This window comes from Choloepus didactylus, chromosome 22, assembly GCF_015220235.1.
Source record: "Choloepus didactylus isolate mChoDid1 chromosome 22, mChoDid1.pri, whole genome shotgun sequence".
Classification (NCBI taxonomy): domain Eukaryota; kingdom Metazoa; phylum Chordata; class Mammalia; order Pilosa; family Megalonychidae; genus Choloepus; species Choloepus didactylus.
This window is the reverse complement of record NC_051328.1, coordinates 29817725-29833445: the sequence shown is the minus strand read 5'-3', so window position 1 is coordinate 29833445 and position 15721 is coordinate 29817725. Positions and strand designations below refer to the sequence as shown.

The following is a 15721-nucleotide window of genomic DNA, read 5'->3' as shown; positions in this document are numbered from 1 at the left end:
TTCCTTCCTTTAGTCCCTCCCCACAACTGTCTTCCATCCCCAGGCAATTACTGATGTGCCTCCTTTGATGATAGGTTTGTTTCCTTTTTTCCTAGGATTTTAATAAATGGAATCACAGTATTACCCCCCTCCCCCCCTTTTTTTTGGACTGGCATCTTAGCATATTTTTTTTGAGATTTATCCATATTGTTATATATATCAATAGTTCATTCCTTTTAACTGCTGAGAAGTAGGCCATTATCAATATATGGGGGGGTTGTATATTCAGTCACCTATTGATAAGACATTTTGAATGTACTTTTTTTTTTTAATTCAATCTTATTGAGGTATATTCACATACCATACAATCATCCAAAGTGTACAATTAAATGTTCACAGTACTATCATATAGTTGTGCATTCATCACGCCAGTCTATTTTCGAATATTTTCCTGTACCAGAAAAAGTGGAAATGAGAATAAAAAATAAAAATGAAGAACACCCAAAACACCCCCTGCACCCTATTTTTTCATTTAGTTTTATGTCCCCATTTTTCTACTCATTCATCCATACACTGGACAAGGGGAGTGTGATCCATAAGGCTTTCACAATCACACTGTCACCTCTTATAAGCTACATTGCTATACAGTCATCTTCAAGAGTCAAGTCTACTGGGTTGCAGTTTGATAGTTTCAGTATTTACTTCTAGCTATTCCAATGCATTAAAACCTAAAAAGGGCCGTCTATAGGGTTATCTGTGTCTATAAAAAAGGGTTATATATATAATTTAAAATAAATTATAACTTGGAAATTTTTAGTTTCTTTGTTTGGCCATCTATTTCCCAGGGACTTAGATGCTAAGAAAGATGAACAAGGGAGCTACATGAAAAGGTAGTTTGAGTCCCCTAAATTGACTTTCAGTGATCTGTTTCACACTCTTTTGTCTTTGGTAGGCTTTGGCGTAAGGATGCTGAGTACTGCCAACATGAAAAGCAGTCAGTACATTCCAATGCATAGCAAACAGATACGTGGACTGGCTTTTAGCAGTCGTTCCAAAGGCTTGCTGCTCTCTGCTTCCCTGGACAACACTATTAAACTAACCAGGTGAGGGCTTTGGGAAGGACGGTGGGACCAGGCTGCATGGTATTGAGCAGTGTTAGGATCTGTCAGTCTGATGGTCTTAGCTGGTTTTTTTTGGTCTGAGGTATTCTCTTCTGAGATTCAGATCTGTTCAGTTTAAAATGTATTGCATCCTCTTAAAAGTGAACACAGCAGGTTACAAAACAGTATGTATAAGGTTCCATTTCTTGCAGTACATATATTCCAAAATAGGACTTGAACTGTACAGAAGAGGATAACACCACAGGGGTGGTACCATAACAATCTGGAGGGAGCCTTGGTACCTGACACCCTGGAACCACCATGTCAGCTGGGGATTGCTTATTCCTGGTCTGTTACCTGGATAATTCTGTTAACAAAAATGCTTACCAGGCACTCACTGTCCTTGGGTTTCACAAACCATTTGTCTCATAGCCTCAGTTTGTTACAGCCTTTTATCTTCCACATGCTCTGCAAGTACCGTGAACTAGTTCTGAGTGTGCACCATGCTTTATCTTTTAGGAAGTAGCTCTGATCAGATGTCTGATACTTGACTTCCTGTCTAATTTCTGCTACTAAATCTGGGGAAATCCTGATAGCACTATCAGGCCTGATGAGCCTTTTGACTTTTCAGGCATACTTCAGCTTAATTTTGGCCAACATCTCAATGTAACATTATCATTATGTTTTGTATGTATGTATGTTTTATTTTCAAAGCATTGTTTAAAAATAGGAAGAAAAAAGATTAGATACCAAATTGTTACTAGTAACTACCTCTAGGTGATTGATTTATATATTTTTTCCTTATATGTATTTTCCAAATTTCAACACTGAATTTTGATTACCCACGTAGTAGGTAACTGTGGAGAAGGTAATAGAGGTCGGTTGGGGAATGCACTGTGTATATACCCCTTACCTTATCCTTTTACTTCCAGACAGCTCAAGAAGAAAATCAGTGGCCCTCAAAATGCAAATATTTTGAAATTAAAGGAGTTATCTGGGAATCCAAGTAGTATGCCTCGGAAGGGGGGAGGGGGAGACACTGTTCTTAGTAAGGATTGTTGATTATTTAAACAGTAGTCTTTTCATCTTTATCGTATAGATATTTTCTTACTACAGAGTTATAAAAGTCTCTTATAACTCCACAGCCTGGAAACAAATACTGTGGTCCATACTTATAATGCTGGACGCCCTGTGTGGAGCTGCTGCTGGTGTCTTGATGAAAGTAATTACTTCTATGCTGGACTAGTCAATGGGTCGATTCTGGTGCATGACCTGCGAAACACAAGCTGTCATATCCAGGAGTTAGTACCTCAGAAAGCCAGGTAGGGAGCCACTGATTTTTTCCTGTGGGTAGCAGTTTTCTCTTGGACTTGTTACTATATTTGTCCTCTGTGCAGAGTCTTCCATGATTGGTCAGAAATGCTCACAGAGGGGCAGTGCTCTGAGATTGGCAGACCTAGTCACACTTCAGAATCAATAGATTCTTAGAGCTTGTGTTTATGATATTTCACTTGGTGGAAAGCTCTGCTACTAAGTACAGCCAAGCTCATAGAGTCACTCATCACCCAGTATGGCAAAATGGAGTCAGTTCTGTGTTTAAAACCCAGCTCTACTATTTTTATAAACTCTGTGTCCTTAGTCATGTTTCTTGGCTTTTTGTGAGCCTCATCTAGAAAATGCAGTTAACAGAACCACATGCATGGACTTGCTTTAATAGCCACATGTCTAGCACACAGTATGAAATCAGTAAAGGGTAGACCAATAAAAGTTGTTTCCAAAACTTCTCTAATCCAGAGCTTAACTAGCTTGGTCTGAGGATACCATATTACTCCCAATCCCATTGTGGGGTTGGGAGGTTTGTAAAGGATGGGTGCAACCAGCACCACTGTGGCTCCTCAGAATGTGTTGAGTACCATTTGGGCATAATACTTTCCTCAGGACTTAAAGTTCTCAAAAGGTGAGTGGGGTCTGTGACGTGGGCCAAAATGATAAGGAACTTTGGAGAGAATTTTCCATTTCCAATGTGGATATGTATTTTAAAAAAGATATAATTATAGTAATAATTATTTACTGAAACCTAGGCTTAACACTTTAGGGTTTTCTTATGTCTATTAAATTTCCTACTCTTACTTTTTCATTGCTTTTAGCGTGATGAAAATTGGATGCAGAATATTGTGCCTATGCCCTTGTGTTTCTACAGAGAGGGTTGGTAGTTTTGTCAGATGCAGAGGGTAGTGACCCTCAGAAAGATTTTAACCTCTTCTGTAGAGGTAGGAGAATACTCAAGAGCTTTGGGTGGTGGGTAATGGGTTCTGGAGCAGTCCAAGTATCAAAATGTTAGGCATGGTTCTCTCTCTTTCCCCTTAGGTGCCCACTGGTATCCCTTTCGTACATTCCCAGAGCAGCCTCTGCTGCATTTCCATATGGTGGGGTGCTGGCTGGAACCTTGGAAAATGCTTCCTTCTGGGAATTGAAAATGGGCTTTTCTCATTGGCCTCATATGCTTCCCTTGGAGCCAGGGGGCTGCACAGACTTTCAGACGGAGAGCAGCACCCGGCACTGTCTTGTGACTTACAGGCCTGGTAAGTGTCAGGGTGTCCTAGCGGGGCTTCTTGTGGCTTGTTTTGGAGCAGATTGGCAGATGGGAGGGAAGGAGAGCTTCTGATGGCACTGTAAGTCCTTCAGTAAGCCCTCTGGTTATGTTGTAGCTCTTGCTACTTCTAATGAGAGTAGTGACTCCGAATTCCTATATGAGCCTGCTTCTCGGGTTCTCACCTGTGTGAACTGAGATAAATCTTGCTAGATCCTCTCTGGAAACGAATTAACCAGTTTAGGAGCCCCTACAGTTTAAAACAATGAATGGAATCAGGAGACCAAAGTTGCATGGCTCTCAAACCAGATTTGTGTCTTCTACCTTCCCTTCACATCATCTTAAAGAAAGGCTGAGATGCAGGCAGCCCAGTAGGGCTCAGGGTAGGGTGTTAGTTGCTTCTACATATTTGGGGCCAACAAAGGTAAATAGAGAGGAGATGGGCAGCCATTGCCCATGTGTGGGCCTACCCAGCTGTACTTCACTGCCTCCAGAACCAAGCTGGTACTCCTTACAGCTGACCATGCTTAAACTCATGGGTTCTCTTTAGCCCGAAAGGCATGTATTTAAATTTCTAATGAACTATGCTGATGGTCTGGCAAATGTTTGGTCAAAGATAGTCATTAAATTGCCCATACTTCTGCTTGTGGATAAATCTTCAAGTTTTGTTAGAGCCGGGAAGCTGTCTCAGCAGACACTTGTGACCCTACTGGTTCTTAGTCATCCCACAGTCCTCTAGCTACAAGGCTATGATTGCTGTGACTTGTGTGGAATGCTTGGGGTGGAGTCCCATTTTGTCCTCCAGCTTTTGTTTACCTCCCACCAAAACCTGAGGTATATGTTTCTGCTTCTGTGAGAGCATGCTTATACTTTATAAAAATGTGCGATTTATTACTGGGGGAAGAAAAAACTCTTTTAGTCAGAAGAAGTCTTAAGAGAGATAAATCCCCCAAGCAGAGACCTGGCAGAATAGTTATTTTACTAAAAAGGTAGCTCATTCTCAGAATTGTTTTCCTCACAGGCAAAACCTATTGTAGATGACTTGCTTATCCTAGCCTAGGGCTTCTGAATTTCATTTGTGTTGTGTTATTTCATTCTTGTTAGTATATTTGCTTTGTAGCTATTCTTGATGGTTTAATTATAGTGTGGCTTTTGCACCCAACTAGGTTGTAAGAGTATGAGGTTAATTTCTTTTGTATCATTCCCATGGGGCAACCCCTGTTTTCTCTGTCCCATAGATAAAAACCACAACACTTTACGAAGTGTGCTGATGGAGATGTCCTACAAACTGGATGGTGCTGGAGAGCCAGTCTGTTACTGCCGTCCTGTACAAACATTCCTTGGGGGACCCACTTGCAAACTACTGACCAAAAGTGCCATTTTCCAAAGCCCAGAGAATGATGGCAATATCCTGGTGTGTGCTGGGGATGAAGCATCAAATTCTGCCTTGGTGAGCCTGTTATTTTTTTAATTCATATAAAAATAGTTCTGTGTAGAATGTTGGTAGGGGAAAACTTGAACACTTTTATGCAGAAGTTTGTAAGGAAAAAAGTCAAAATTCTGTTGCTGTGTAATCCCACTTGCCTGCATATGTGTGGTGGTGTGGTTTATTTTTTACACAAGTCATACTTTATATATGGCTCTATAATTGCTTTTTTCCCCATTTAAGATGTCTTGGGCATCTTTCCATTTTAGTATCTATATTCACCTCATTCTTTTTAAGTGAGCCATAATGTTCCATGGGCCACTTTCTTTTTTTCTTTAAAAAAAAAAAAAAGAAAGTACTTTTGAAACCCATATAAAATAATTGGTTTAGACATCAGCTTCATCGATTCAGGATGAAAATAACAGATGAAAGGTTAGTGGGGAATTTTGCAGTGGAGGAATTAGCCTTTTACCTCCTGAACCCGTTGATCAATCTTAGCCTCACTGTAAGTAGGTAACCAGAGATGGTAAGCCTTTTTCATGTAATGCAATATGAAGCACACAGCGCCTCCTGTGAGAGGTCTTTGAACCTGAATCTAATCAGGTCTTAAAGCAACTCTTTCCAACAGTTGTAGTAACCACATGAGCACTTGTAATGTTAGTGTAACTGAAGAAGTTATTTTTTATTTTTATATAATATGAATAGCCACATTTGGCTAGTGTCCATGATACTGAACAGCACCTCTCTATAGTCTGGTGCTAACTTTCATTTACTGGAATTGCAGGGGATACAGGAATAAGTTAAATGACAGCACAGAAAGCAAAATCCAGAAAGTGGGAGTTCTGTGGTTCAACTTACCAAGCTTTCACAACAAGTCATTGACAGAAGAACAAAAATGGGGGGTGTCGGTTCTGCTCTGGATTAAAAGAGACTTACTGAGATTTATAACCACCAAATATAATGTGGGACATGCTTAGATCCTGATTTGAACAAAACAAATGTAAAAGGAGACTATCAGAAAAGTTTGATTATGTACTATGGAATTATTGTTCATTTTGTTGGGCATGATGACATTGAGGTATAAGAAAATGTCTTTTTTTTAGTGGTGCATACTTAACTATGTAGGAGTCAGCAAAGAAAAAAATAGGATAGATGAAGCATATGTGGTAAAAGCTTAATTGTTGAATCTGGGTGATAAGTAAATGCTGGTTCATTGTTCTATTCTGTCTACTTTTGAGACATTTTTCATAGTAAAACATTTTTAAAAAAGGGAGAAAAGCACCATTGAGAAGGTAGGTGCCATGAGGACAGGAACAGGGCTTCATCTCATTGACGCTTCTGTTCTCGGCACCTAAGAGAGTACCTAGCACGTAGGTTGAAGGAATGAATGGTAGGTTTGGTTTTCACATCCATTTACAGGTAGTCTACTCACTGGTTTCAGCACGTGAGGCCACATACGAACTATGTCAGGTGCACAGACTACCTTGTGAAAGTTAGGGCCAGCCTACTTTGCTCCCCAGGCAGTGCTCTCTGTGCAACTCAGTCAGAGTTGTCTAATGATAAAGCAAGTCTTGCAGTTTAATTGAATGACCCCTAACCTTTATCTCTGCTTGTCGTTTTTAGCTATGGGATGCTGGGAGTGGCTCCTTGCTGCAGAAACTGCAGACCAATCAGCCTGTCTTGGACATCTGCCCATTTGAGGTGAACCATCACAGCTACTTGGCTACCTTAACAGAAAAGATGGTCCATATCCATAGGTGGGAGTGACCATCATCTTGAAGCCTATCAGACATGCTGCTGGTTAAGTTAAACATTTTGCTGGCACTAGCAGCTCTGGGCAAGATCCCTCCTTATCATCTGTGGCCTAGAACTTTTGGGATCATGGTTCATTTGGATGAGTATGATTCTGTGACTCTGGGTCCCTCAGACACTACATATTGTGTCTGCTGTGTCAATCAAGAGAAAGAGTGACTTATTCCATCCAAGTCATTTCTTAGGTTAAAAGCTTCCCTGGATCTTGTTGGTTTGTGGTATCATTTCTCTGCTGGACCTTAGAGTTTCCTTCCAGCCATCATTTAGCGTAGGAGTATGTACCAAGCATTTTCTGGGAAATGTGACACCTCAACTGAGTGGTCTTATCACTTGGGCCATTTTACTTGGAAATTCTGAGTCTCAAAGGACTAACATCTTCTTGCTGCTCCTTGGTGGATGAAGATACTTCAGTTGAACACAGAGGGTACTTGAGTAGGGTTTGATTTATTTCTGATCTTGAATGCTGAAAACTTTTTATTACCTTGTTCTCTCATCCCCACAGAAGTGTATGGTAGAGCACATCTGGTGTGCTTTGTGGCATCAACATTATGTCCCTGATGTGCAGTGCTGGGATATTGGCAAGTCCATGGCTGGAGGGGCCTCATGAGCCATAAACCCTATCCTAATACTGAGTGCATTAAGTTCAACACATTTTGAGAGCTAAGGAAAGAAACAAGTTGTTTGAGCAGTGGGGAAGATTCATTTTTTCTATATAGCTTAGAATCTCAGGATTGGTTTTATTTAAGTCATGCTTTGAAGACCATTTCTTTTCTTTCCCACTAGGAAAAGGTGAGTGATATATCAAAGCTATTACTTGAGTCATCATGCGTCTTCTGCCCCAGTAACAGAGATACGGGGAAAGGGACCGAGAGATGACTTCAAAAGTGAAGCTGCCTAGACTGCTGTTGAGAACAGGACAAGGGTTTGTCTCTTCCTTTTGGAGAGAGTTCATATCTGAATAAAGCCCAAGTCCCTGGGAGTGAGGGGCTGTTCTTGAGAGTGTTCATAATTCCCAGATAAAGCCTTCCCCATGGGAAACTGATGTTTGCTTCCAAGTTTCTCTCATTTGCCTCCTTTCTTAACCTTTTCTAAAAGTGTTTCAAGTAAAGTGGTTGTTCTCAGGAAGATAGTAGCAGTTGGAGAACTTTCTGGACAATGGAGAGATGTTTGTCAGCCTCCATTCTAACCCTGGATTGTCCAATATTGAGGGCTGTGCTTTTCTCCAATAAAGGGCTCAGTTTGTATTTGTTTCCTTTTGGTGGTAGAGATTGACTGCCTAAGGCATGCATCAAAACATGCCTCGAGGTGTGGGCAGATTAATTTTCTGTCCCTGGGAAATGATGGCTGAACAATGTGATTTTAATTGTTAAAGAGATGTTATCTTTGTTTTTCTTACATAACAGTTCTGACCTGTCGATTCGTGAGCTGTTTCCAGGATGTTTCTCACCAGCAAGAGATTTTGGGGTCAATTTCCCCAGAGTTGCAAGTTCTAGTAGTACCTTTTAGTGGGCTTTTGTGTTGGACTAGCCTCCTTGAATTGCTCTCCTCCCCTTGCACATTTGAGGACATCTTTCAAAAACCTAGCTTCTGACCCTGGGGAAAAGCCCCCTTTTCTAAGAAGACATCTTTCTGATATGTTGATGATTCAGATTGATTGCCCAGGCCTGGAACTGGTGACAGAACACAATCTGAATTAAAAAGCACAACTCTTCTAACTTCAGCAGACTGTCACAGAGAGAATACAGGTGGTCAGGCTTGACTGCCTTTGTTTTAAGCTGGAATACAGTTAGGATTTGACTTTCCTGTCCCCTTGGCAGCCCCATGAGTGTGGAGCCAGAGTAGATTGCTGTGAAGTGCACTGAAATTACTGGTTATTAATTCCACTAAGTGTAGGAACCAAGGAATATATTACCAGGGAATTTGGTTGACTCCCGTCTTGCCAATCCTTGCATTCCTACAATAAATTGGATGTTTTAGAATCAAATTCATGTGACCATAATGTAACTGATTTCTCCAAGGAACCTTTCTCCTTGCAGATGAGGCTTGCATCTGTAACCCCAGATGCACCTCTGCACCTCTGCACCATCAGGTTCTCTGCTTCACCATATTTCCTCATTCCTATCTTTTAAGGTTATTTTCCATATATTTGGAGTTACGTAAACTCATATATCTTGGCAGTGTGTATATCCTTGTACCTGCTTTGAAAAGAGGACAGTGAGTTCTATGTTTTAATGTTAATATGAAAATAAAGAATTTGCCATGTGTAAGAGCTCCTGGTGTCTTGTCTATTTGACCACCAGAGTCAGGAATGTATCTACCTCTTGGAAAGGGGGTAAAATCCCAGCCCAGTAGATTTCTCCATTTCATGCAGTACTGTGTCTGAGCTATACAGAATGGCCCCTAGATCTGAAATAAATATTGTATTTAAACTGAAAGGAAGTTGAGGCATTAACCTCTGTGATGGTTAGGTTAATATGTCAACTTGGCCAGGTGATGGTGCCCAGGTGTCTGGTCAAGCAAGCACTGGCCTAACCGTTACTGCAAGAACATTTGTGTCTGGTTCATAAACCAGAAGCTGGTTTATTAAATCATCAGTCAATTGACTGCAGCTGTGACTGAGTACATCAATGAAGGGCATGTGTTCCACAGTGAGAGAAGGCAATCAGCTAGATTTAATCCAATCAGTTGAAGACTTTTAAGCGAGACAGATAGAGGACCTTCGCTTCTTTGGCTGACCAGTGAAGTGTTTCCTGAGTTCATCGGAGTTTCCAGTTTGCTGCCTGAGGAGTTCATTAGAGTTGCCAGTCTGCTGCCTGCCCTACGGAATTTGGACTTGTGCATACCCAGTTGCATGAGACACTTTTATAAATCTTACATTTGTAGATATCTCTTGTTAATTCTGTTTCCTTAGAGAACCCTAACTAATAACCTCCAAGTCTATTTTACTGTTGCTAATGGGAGGCTATGTGTTTGTCTTTATGAATCCCCCTATACTGGTCATTTGTCTATCCAGATCCAAAGATCTGGATCCTGCAGACTACATTTCCTGGACTTCCTTACCTGCTGGCTTCCATTTGGTTTCCTTGAAAGTGAGGCATTGGCAGAAGACTGAAAAATGGGAAGAAGAGAGAGGAAAGGAGTTTTTAAAAATTTATTCTCGTATTCTTTGGCAGCACTTCTAAGAGGGACAGTAGCATTGGGCTTATGTGGGCTCCTGGTTCCTGCTCCAGAAGCACAGTTTCAGCCATTTGCCTGTTTCTTTGTACCATTTGAGTTCGGAAATTTCTCTTGTCATATATCATTGTGTTCTAGGATTAGGTTGGAAATATTTTCAACTGAACAGCGAATGGAGTATACTAGATTCCAGGTGGACTGAATCCATAGGTATAAGCTTGCTGTTGTCATGGAGCTTTTGTGTGCGTGGAGAAAATGACAGAGAAAACTTCCTGGGGTCAAGTAAACTTCAAATTACTATGAGACGCAACATCAGTGTTTTCTCTTTCAGAGTACTTTTCCTCTTCTTTCCCCTCTCGGTGATTGGCTATAAGTAAAATTCTGAAAGTACATGTTTGTGTGTTATTGTCTTTTAATCAGTCAGCTTCTGTTTGGTAATAATCTTGGATGTTTCTTTATAGTTTACAAAGCCCCTTCCTTTATATTAATTCTTAAACAGTGTTTTACAGGACAAAAATCCTAATAAACAAATTAGGTGATATTTAATTAAATTTTACATTCTCTGGACTTCCCATTCCATACTTTGCACTACTGACACCTATGTAAAAGTTGGGAACCAGGGTGACAGCTTTTCATTCCTTTAATAGTTCTGTCTCCTGAACAGCCTAGGCTGATTCTTCACAAAATATTACTCTTGCATTTCGAATAAAAATAAAGCGGACAATCATGTACATTATTGTGACACTTTATACTTCTTCAAATACCCTGATTTGTCTTGGTTTCGGGGTACTGAGGCCGGGAACACCACTTTCCAGTGGAGAAAGAAGAGTCTATGACAACTGGCTAGAACCACCTAGTTCAGTGCCCATCACAAAGGACATTTGAAGAGGGGGAAAAAGTAGAGGAGTTGCTCTGGCTTGCTCAAGAAAGCAGGATGGAGGGATGGCTGGAGAAAGAGCCTGCCATTGAGATGTAATTTGAGGAGGAGTGCCATGAACCTTCACATGCCCCTATAGAGTGATACTAAATTTATCCAATTATGAACACCAAGTAAAAGAGCTCACTTAAAGGCCCAAACTAGAAATATAGTGCTGACTTTGCATAGAGGAAATGTTGCACATTGAGGGAGAAACAAAGAATGTTCAGGACATGACTTAACAGATACATGAATAGAAAAGACCTGGAGATTTTGCTACCTAAGCTAAACTCATGTGAGGTGTCAATAGTTGGATAGGCTATTGGTTAATAAAAGTTATAGGTGGGGGCTTGGCAGACCTCTTGTTCCTGGAAGAAAGGAGGGTATTTCTGCCCTGGATGAAGTTACATTGTGCCTTCGAAGTCTTTCCAACACTGAGGTCTAGATCATGCCCATAGATCCTACCTTTTATTCAGAATGCCACCATAAGGTTAAAGCAGGGCTTACAGAAGCTTTAAATCCCCAGGCTTGAGCTATGATGGGATATTAGGTGATAGAGCAGCGAAGTCCTTTCTCTACATGATACAGAAAACTGGTCATTAAATTAGCCAACAGTTACCTTAGGGAACAAATGGGGAGGAATGAAGCCTTAACACAAGAAAAAGTGATAAGGCTGGGGTACGATGAGTTGAGGCTTCACTGTGTGGGAGGAATCACTGCAGAATCTAGTCCAGTGTGGTTCTGACACCTATCTTGTACCCTAATGGAAGCTCAAGTTGGCCATTACTCCAGTTCCTCTTACAAAGATGATATCCTGTTGAGACGGAGAGAGTGACAGTACTTTGCATCTCCAGCCAGACAATATGCCCCTTCCTTAGCACACGAGTCACTTGATGCCCAAGTCAAGGAAAGAAAACAAATCCATTATCAGATGCTAACATTTGTTTCCCTGATTACGACTCCCAAAAGACATGAAATTCCTTTAGGTTAGGGACCATGGTCTGGGCTACTTGGCAAATTGTCATGAGGGAGGTAGGACATCCAAACCCCAGTTCTGATACTGTTGCCTACAGATTCTTACACTGGGTGAGTTATTCTCTCTCGGTCTTAGATTCTCAGTCACTGAGGTTTCTGTGAGACTCTGACAGACAAATTCAGGTTCATTAGCTGGATTATTTGGGGATGGCTAGAAGTAGGTTACCCTCATTTTCCATCCCTTAAGTAGTGTTACTAATAAGTCACTGATTCCTTCTGGCTCAGTAGTCTATAAAAAACTGGGTTTTTTTTTTTTTTTAATCTAAGAATTTTTGAAAATCAGAATAGTACATTTTAGATTTGACAGTAGCTGACATTTACTGAGGGATTAGTATGTGCCTAATGCTGTGCTACACTTTTGCATGAAAGGGACTCCCAGAACTTGCCCAGGTGTGGTGATCATGAAAATGATCTCCAGCTATGGGGAGCATAACTGACTGCTGTCCTAGCTGCAGAGCTCTAAAATCTATTACTGCATTCATGCTAAGGGTTGCCATCAGCCATTACTGAGCATGGCAGGGTACTTAGGCATTCTTGAGGACCCCCTGATGGCTTTGCCAAACTTTCTTAAAATTGAACTTCAGTCTAAGATGTTTCCACCTAACCTTCCTTCCTTCCCTCTCTCCTTTACACAGGGTTGGATCTCCATCATGCTTTCATGACTCTCCCAGCCTCCCTCAGCTCCCTCTCCATTTTCCCTACAGGTGATTCCCTAATATAAATCCTTTTTTTTTTTTTTTTTTGAAGTCTGTTTCTTGATAAACCAAGAAACAGGGTAATATAGGGATGGTTAGTACCCCAAAATAATAAATATAGTGTTTTAGTTTGCTAAAGCTACCAAAATGCAATATACCAGAAATGGGCTGGCTTGTAACAGTGGGGGTTAATTAGCTTTCAAGCTTACAGTTCTGAGGCCCTGAAAATGTCAAAATCAAGGGTTCATCAAGACGGTACCTGAACTCCTGTCAGATGGCAAGGCACATGGTGGCATCTGCTGGTCTCTTCCTTCTCTTCTGAACTTGGTTGCTTTTAGCATCTTGCTTCAGTGTCTTCCTCTCTGTTTCTTTCTCTGTGGCTTTCTCTCTCAGCTTCTGTGTTTTTCTCTATGTCTTCTGTCTTTCTCTGAATTTCATCCTCTTATAAAGGACTCCAGTAAGAGGATTAAAACCCACCCTGAATGAGGTGGGTCACTCTTGAGTTAAGATCCTATCAACACCCACAGAAACAGATTAACTTTTTGAGAACATAATTTTCTGGGGTCCATAAAGCCTCCAAACCATCAGCTCCACCCTCTGGACCGCAAAAAGACGCACTTTGCAATGAATGTATTGCAAAATACATTCATTCCATCACAATATCTTAAAAGGCTTAAATCATTTCAATAACAATACTAAGTGCAAAGTCTCATCAAAATCAGTTATAGGTGTGGTCTATCCTGGGGCACAATTCCCCTCCGGCTGTGGGCTGTGGACCTGTGAAACTTAGGACAAGTTATCTGCTTCTAATGTAGAAAGGAAGGACAGTCATAGAGTAAATATTCCCATTGCCTTAGGAAGAAATTGGAAGGAAAATTGGGGTCACAGTTCCCAAACAATTCCAAAATCCTGTAGGGCATACTTCATTAGATTTCAGGGTTTGAGAATCATCTATAAAATGATGCTTTGTCCTCTGGGCTTGATGGAGCAGCAGTCCCAACCTTTCCAAAGGCTTGCACAGTGGCCCTGCTCTTAGCTTCACCCTCATCAAACATAGGGGTGATAGCTGAACTCTAGGGTTTGCCCTCATGATTCCTTGGAGTGGCACCTAGACTCTGCTATCTCTGGTGCACAGGCTCAGCCCCCTCAGAACAGGGCCAGTTGCTGGCCAGTCTCTCTCCAATCCCTGGGGAATGTGCTCCACCCTCTCTGAGGACTGGGGCAGCAGCATTCTTTCTGAACAACAGGGCAGCCAAGCTCTCCACAATCCCCTAGGCATCTTAGAACCCTGAAGTGGTAACACTTCCTGAACAAGAGGGCAGAAAGCCTTCCGTCTGCAAGCTCCGGGGCATACTCACCCTTTCCACAAATATGGGTGGATCCATTCTTTTGGCCCAAGAATGTGTCTTCTCTTCAGGACTCAGCTTCCATGGTTCTGCCTTTGAAGTGATTTTTCCTTCAATCTGGATCAAGTATGGCTTACAGTGGGTCTACTGAATGTGTGGACACACCCAGTGATCATTTCCCCAGACCCCAAATATATAATCGGAAGTGATCTAGAACAACCTCACGTTGGGTACCTGGCCTGTCAAATAAGCTCTTATAGCAGAGAAGTCCAAATGTAAACCTTTGAAACTGCTCTCCACCCCCAGCCAAGATAATAAACTTAAAATATCATAGGAGACGAACAACCCAATTAAAAAATGGGCAAAAGACATGGACACTTTGATGAAGAGGAAATACAAATGGCTCAAAAACATGAAAAATTCTCAACTTCACTGGGTATTAGGGAAATGGGAATCAAAATCACAGTGAGATATCTCACACTACCAGAATGGCCGTTATCCAAAAAACAGAAAATTACAAGTGCTGGAGAGGATGTGGAGAAAGAGGCACACTTATTTACTCTTGATGGGAATGTAGAATGGTGCAAACCACTCTGGAAGACAGTGTGGTTGTTCCTCAGGAAGCTAAGTATAGATTTGCCATATGACCCAGCTATTCCATTACTAGGTATATACTCAGAAGAACTGAAAGTTAAGACACAAATGGACATTTGCAAACTGATGTTTATCATGGCATTATTCATGATAGCCAAGACATGGAAACAGCCCAAATGTCCGTCAATGGATTAATGGATAAACAAACTATGCTACATACACACAATGGAATATTACACAGCTGTAAGACAGAACAAAGACATGGAACATATAATAACGTGGATGAACCTTGAGGACATTATATTGAGCAAAGTTAGCCAGAAACAAAAGGACAAAAACTGTATAGTCTCGCTAATATGAACTAACATTAATGAGCAAACTTTGACAGTTAAAAGCTGATAACACAGGCTACCAGGAAGAAAGAGGGTAGAGATCAGGCATTTGATGTTCAGCAGGATTAACTGTATAGATCCAGAAATACATAGAATAATACTGTGTGATGGTAGCACAATATTGTAACTACAATGAACAAAGATGTCCGTGAGTAAAGCTGAAAGATGTGGGCTAGGGGCATGAATGAGGTAAAGATAGAAGATGAAGACTGGGACTGTTTAACTTAGCAAAAACTGGAGTGGTCAATGATTGTGACTAAATGTACAAATATAAAACTCCTCTTGCATGTGGGAGAACAAAATGAATGTCAACCATGCAGAGTGCTGGAAAGAGGATGGTAATGGGGAAAAAATATAATCAAAGCAAACTGGAGTCTATGGGCAACAGTAACATTGTAATATGCTTCCATTAAATGTAACAAAGGCAACATACCAAAGCTAAATGTGTATGAGAGGGGGATAAAAGGGAGGGATATGGGATTCTTGGTAGTGGTGGTGTTGTCTGATCCTACTGTTATATTGTATGATATTTTATTTTTTTATTATCTTTTTTATTCGTTTAAAAAAACTTTCTTTTCGTAGTAATCAATATGTTCAAGAGCTGACTGTAGTGATAAATGCACAACTGTATGATGATACCGTGAACACTTGATTGTACACTG

General features: G+C 40.9%; 1 protein-coding gene across 2 annotated transcripts in view; it reads left to right on the top strand.

Moving 5' to 3' along the window:
* Positions 1-9462, top strand: part of RFWD3 (ring finger and WD repeat domain 3) — a 49516-nt gene extending 40054 nt beyond the window's left edge. Inside the window, exons 9-14 of one of the 2 annotated variants that reach the window (XM_037816202.1) lie at positions 932-1082; positions 2225-2401; positions 3447-3661; positions 4908-5119; positions 6719-6796; positions 8311-9462. In XM_037816202.1, coding sequence (XP_037672130.1) covers positions 932-1082; positions 2225-2401; positions 3447-3661; positions 4908-5119; positions 6719-6796; positions 8311-8316 — 839 coding nt within the window. In that variant the 3' untranslated portion in view covers positions 8317-9462. Of the gene's footprint in view, positions 1-931; positions 1083-2224; positions 2402-3446; positions 3662-4907; positions 5120-6718 lie in introns of both variants that reach the window. The other variant, XM_037816201.1, reaches the window with a different exon arrangement.
* The last annotated feature ends 6259 nt before the right edge of the window (positions 9463-15721 follow it).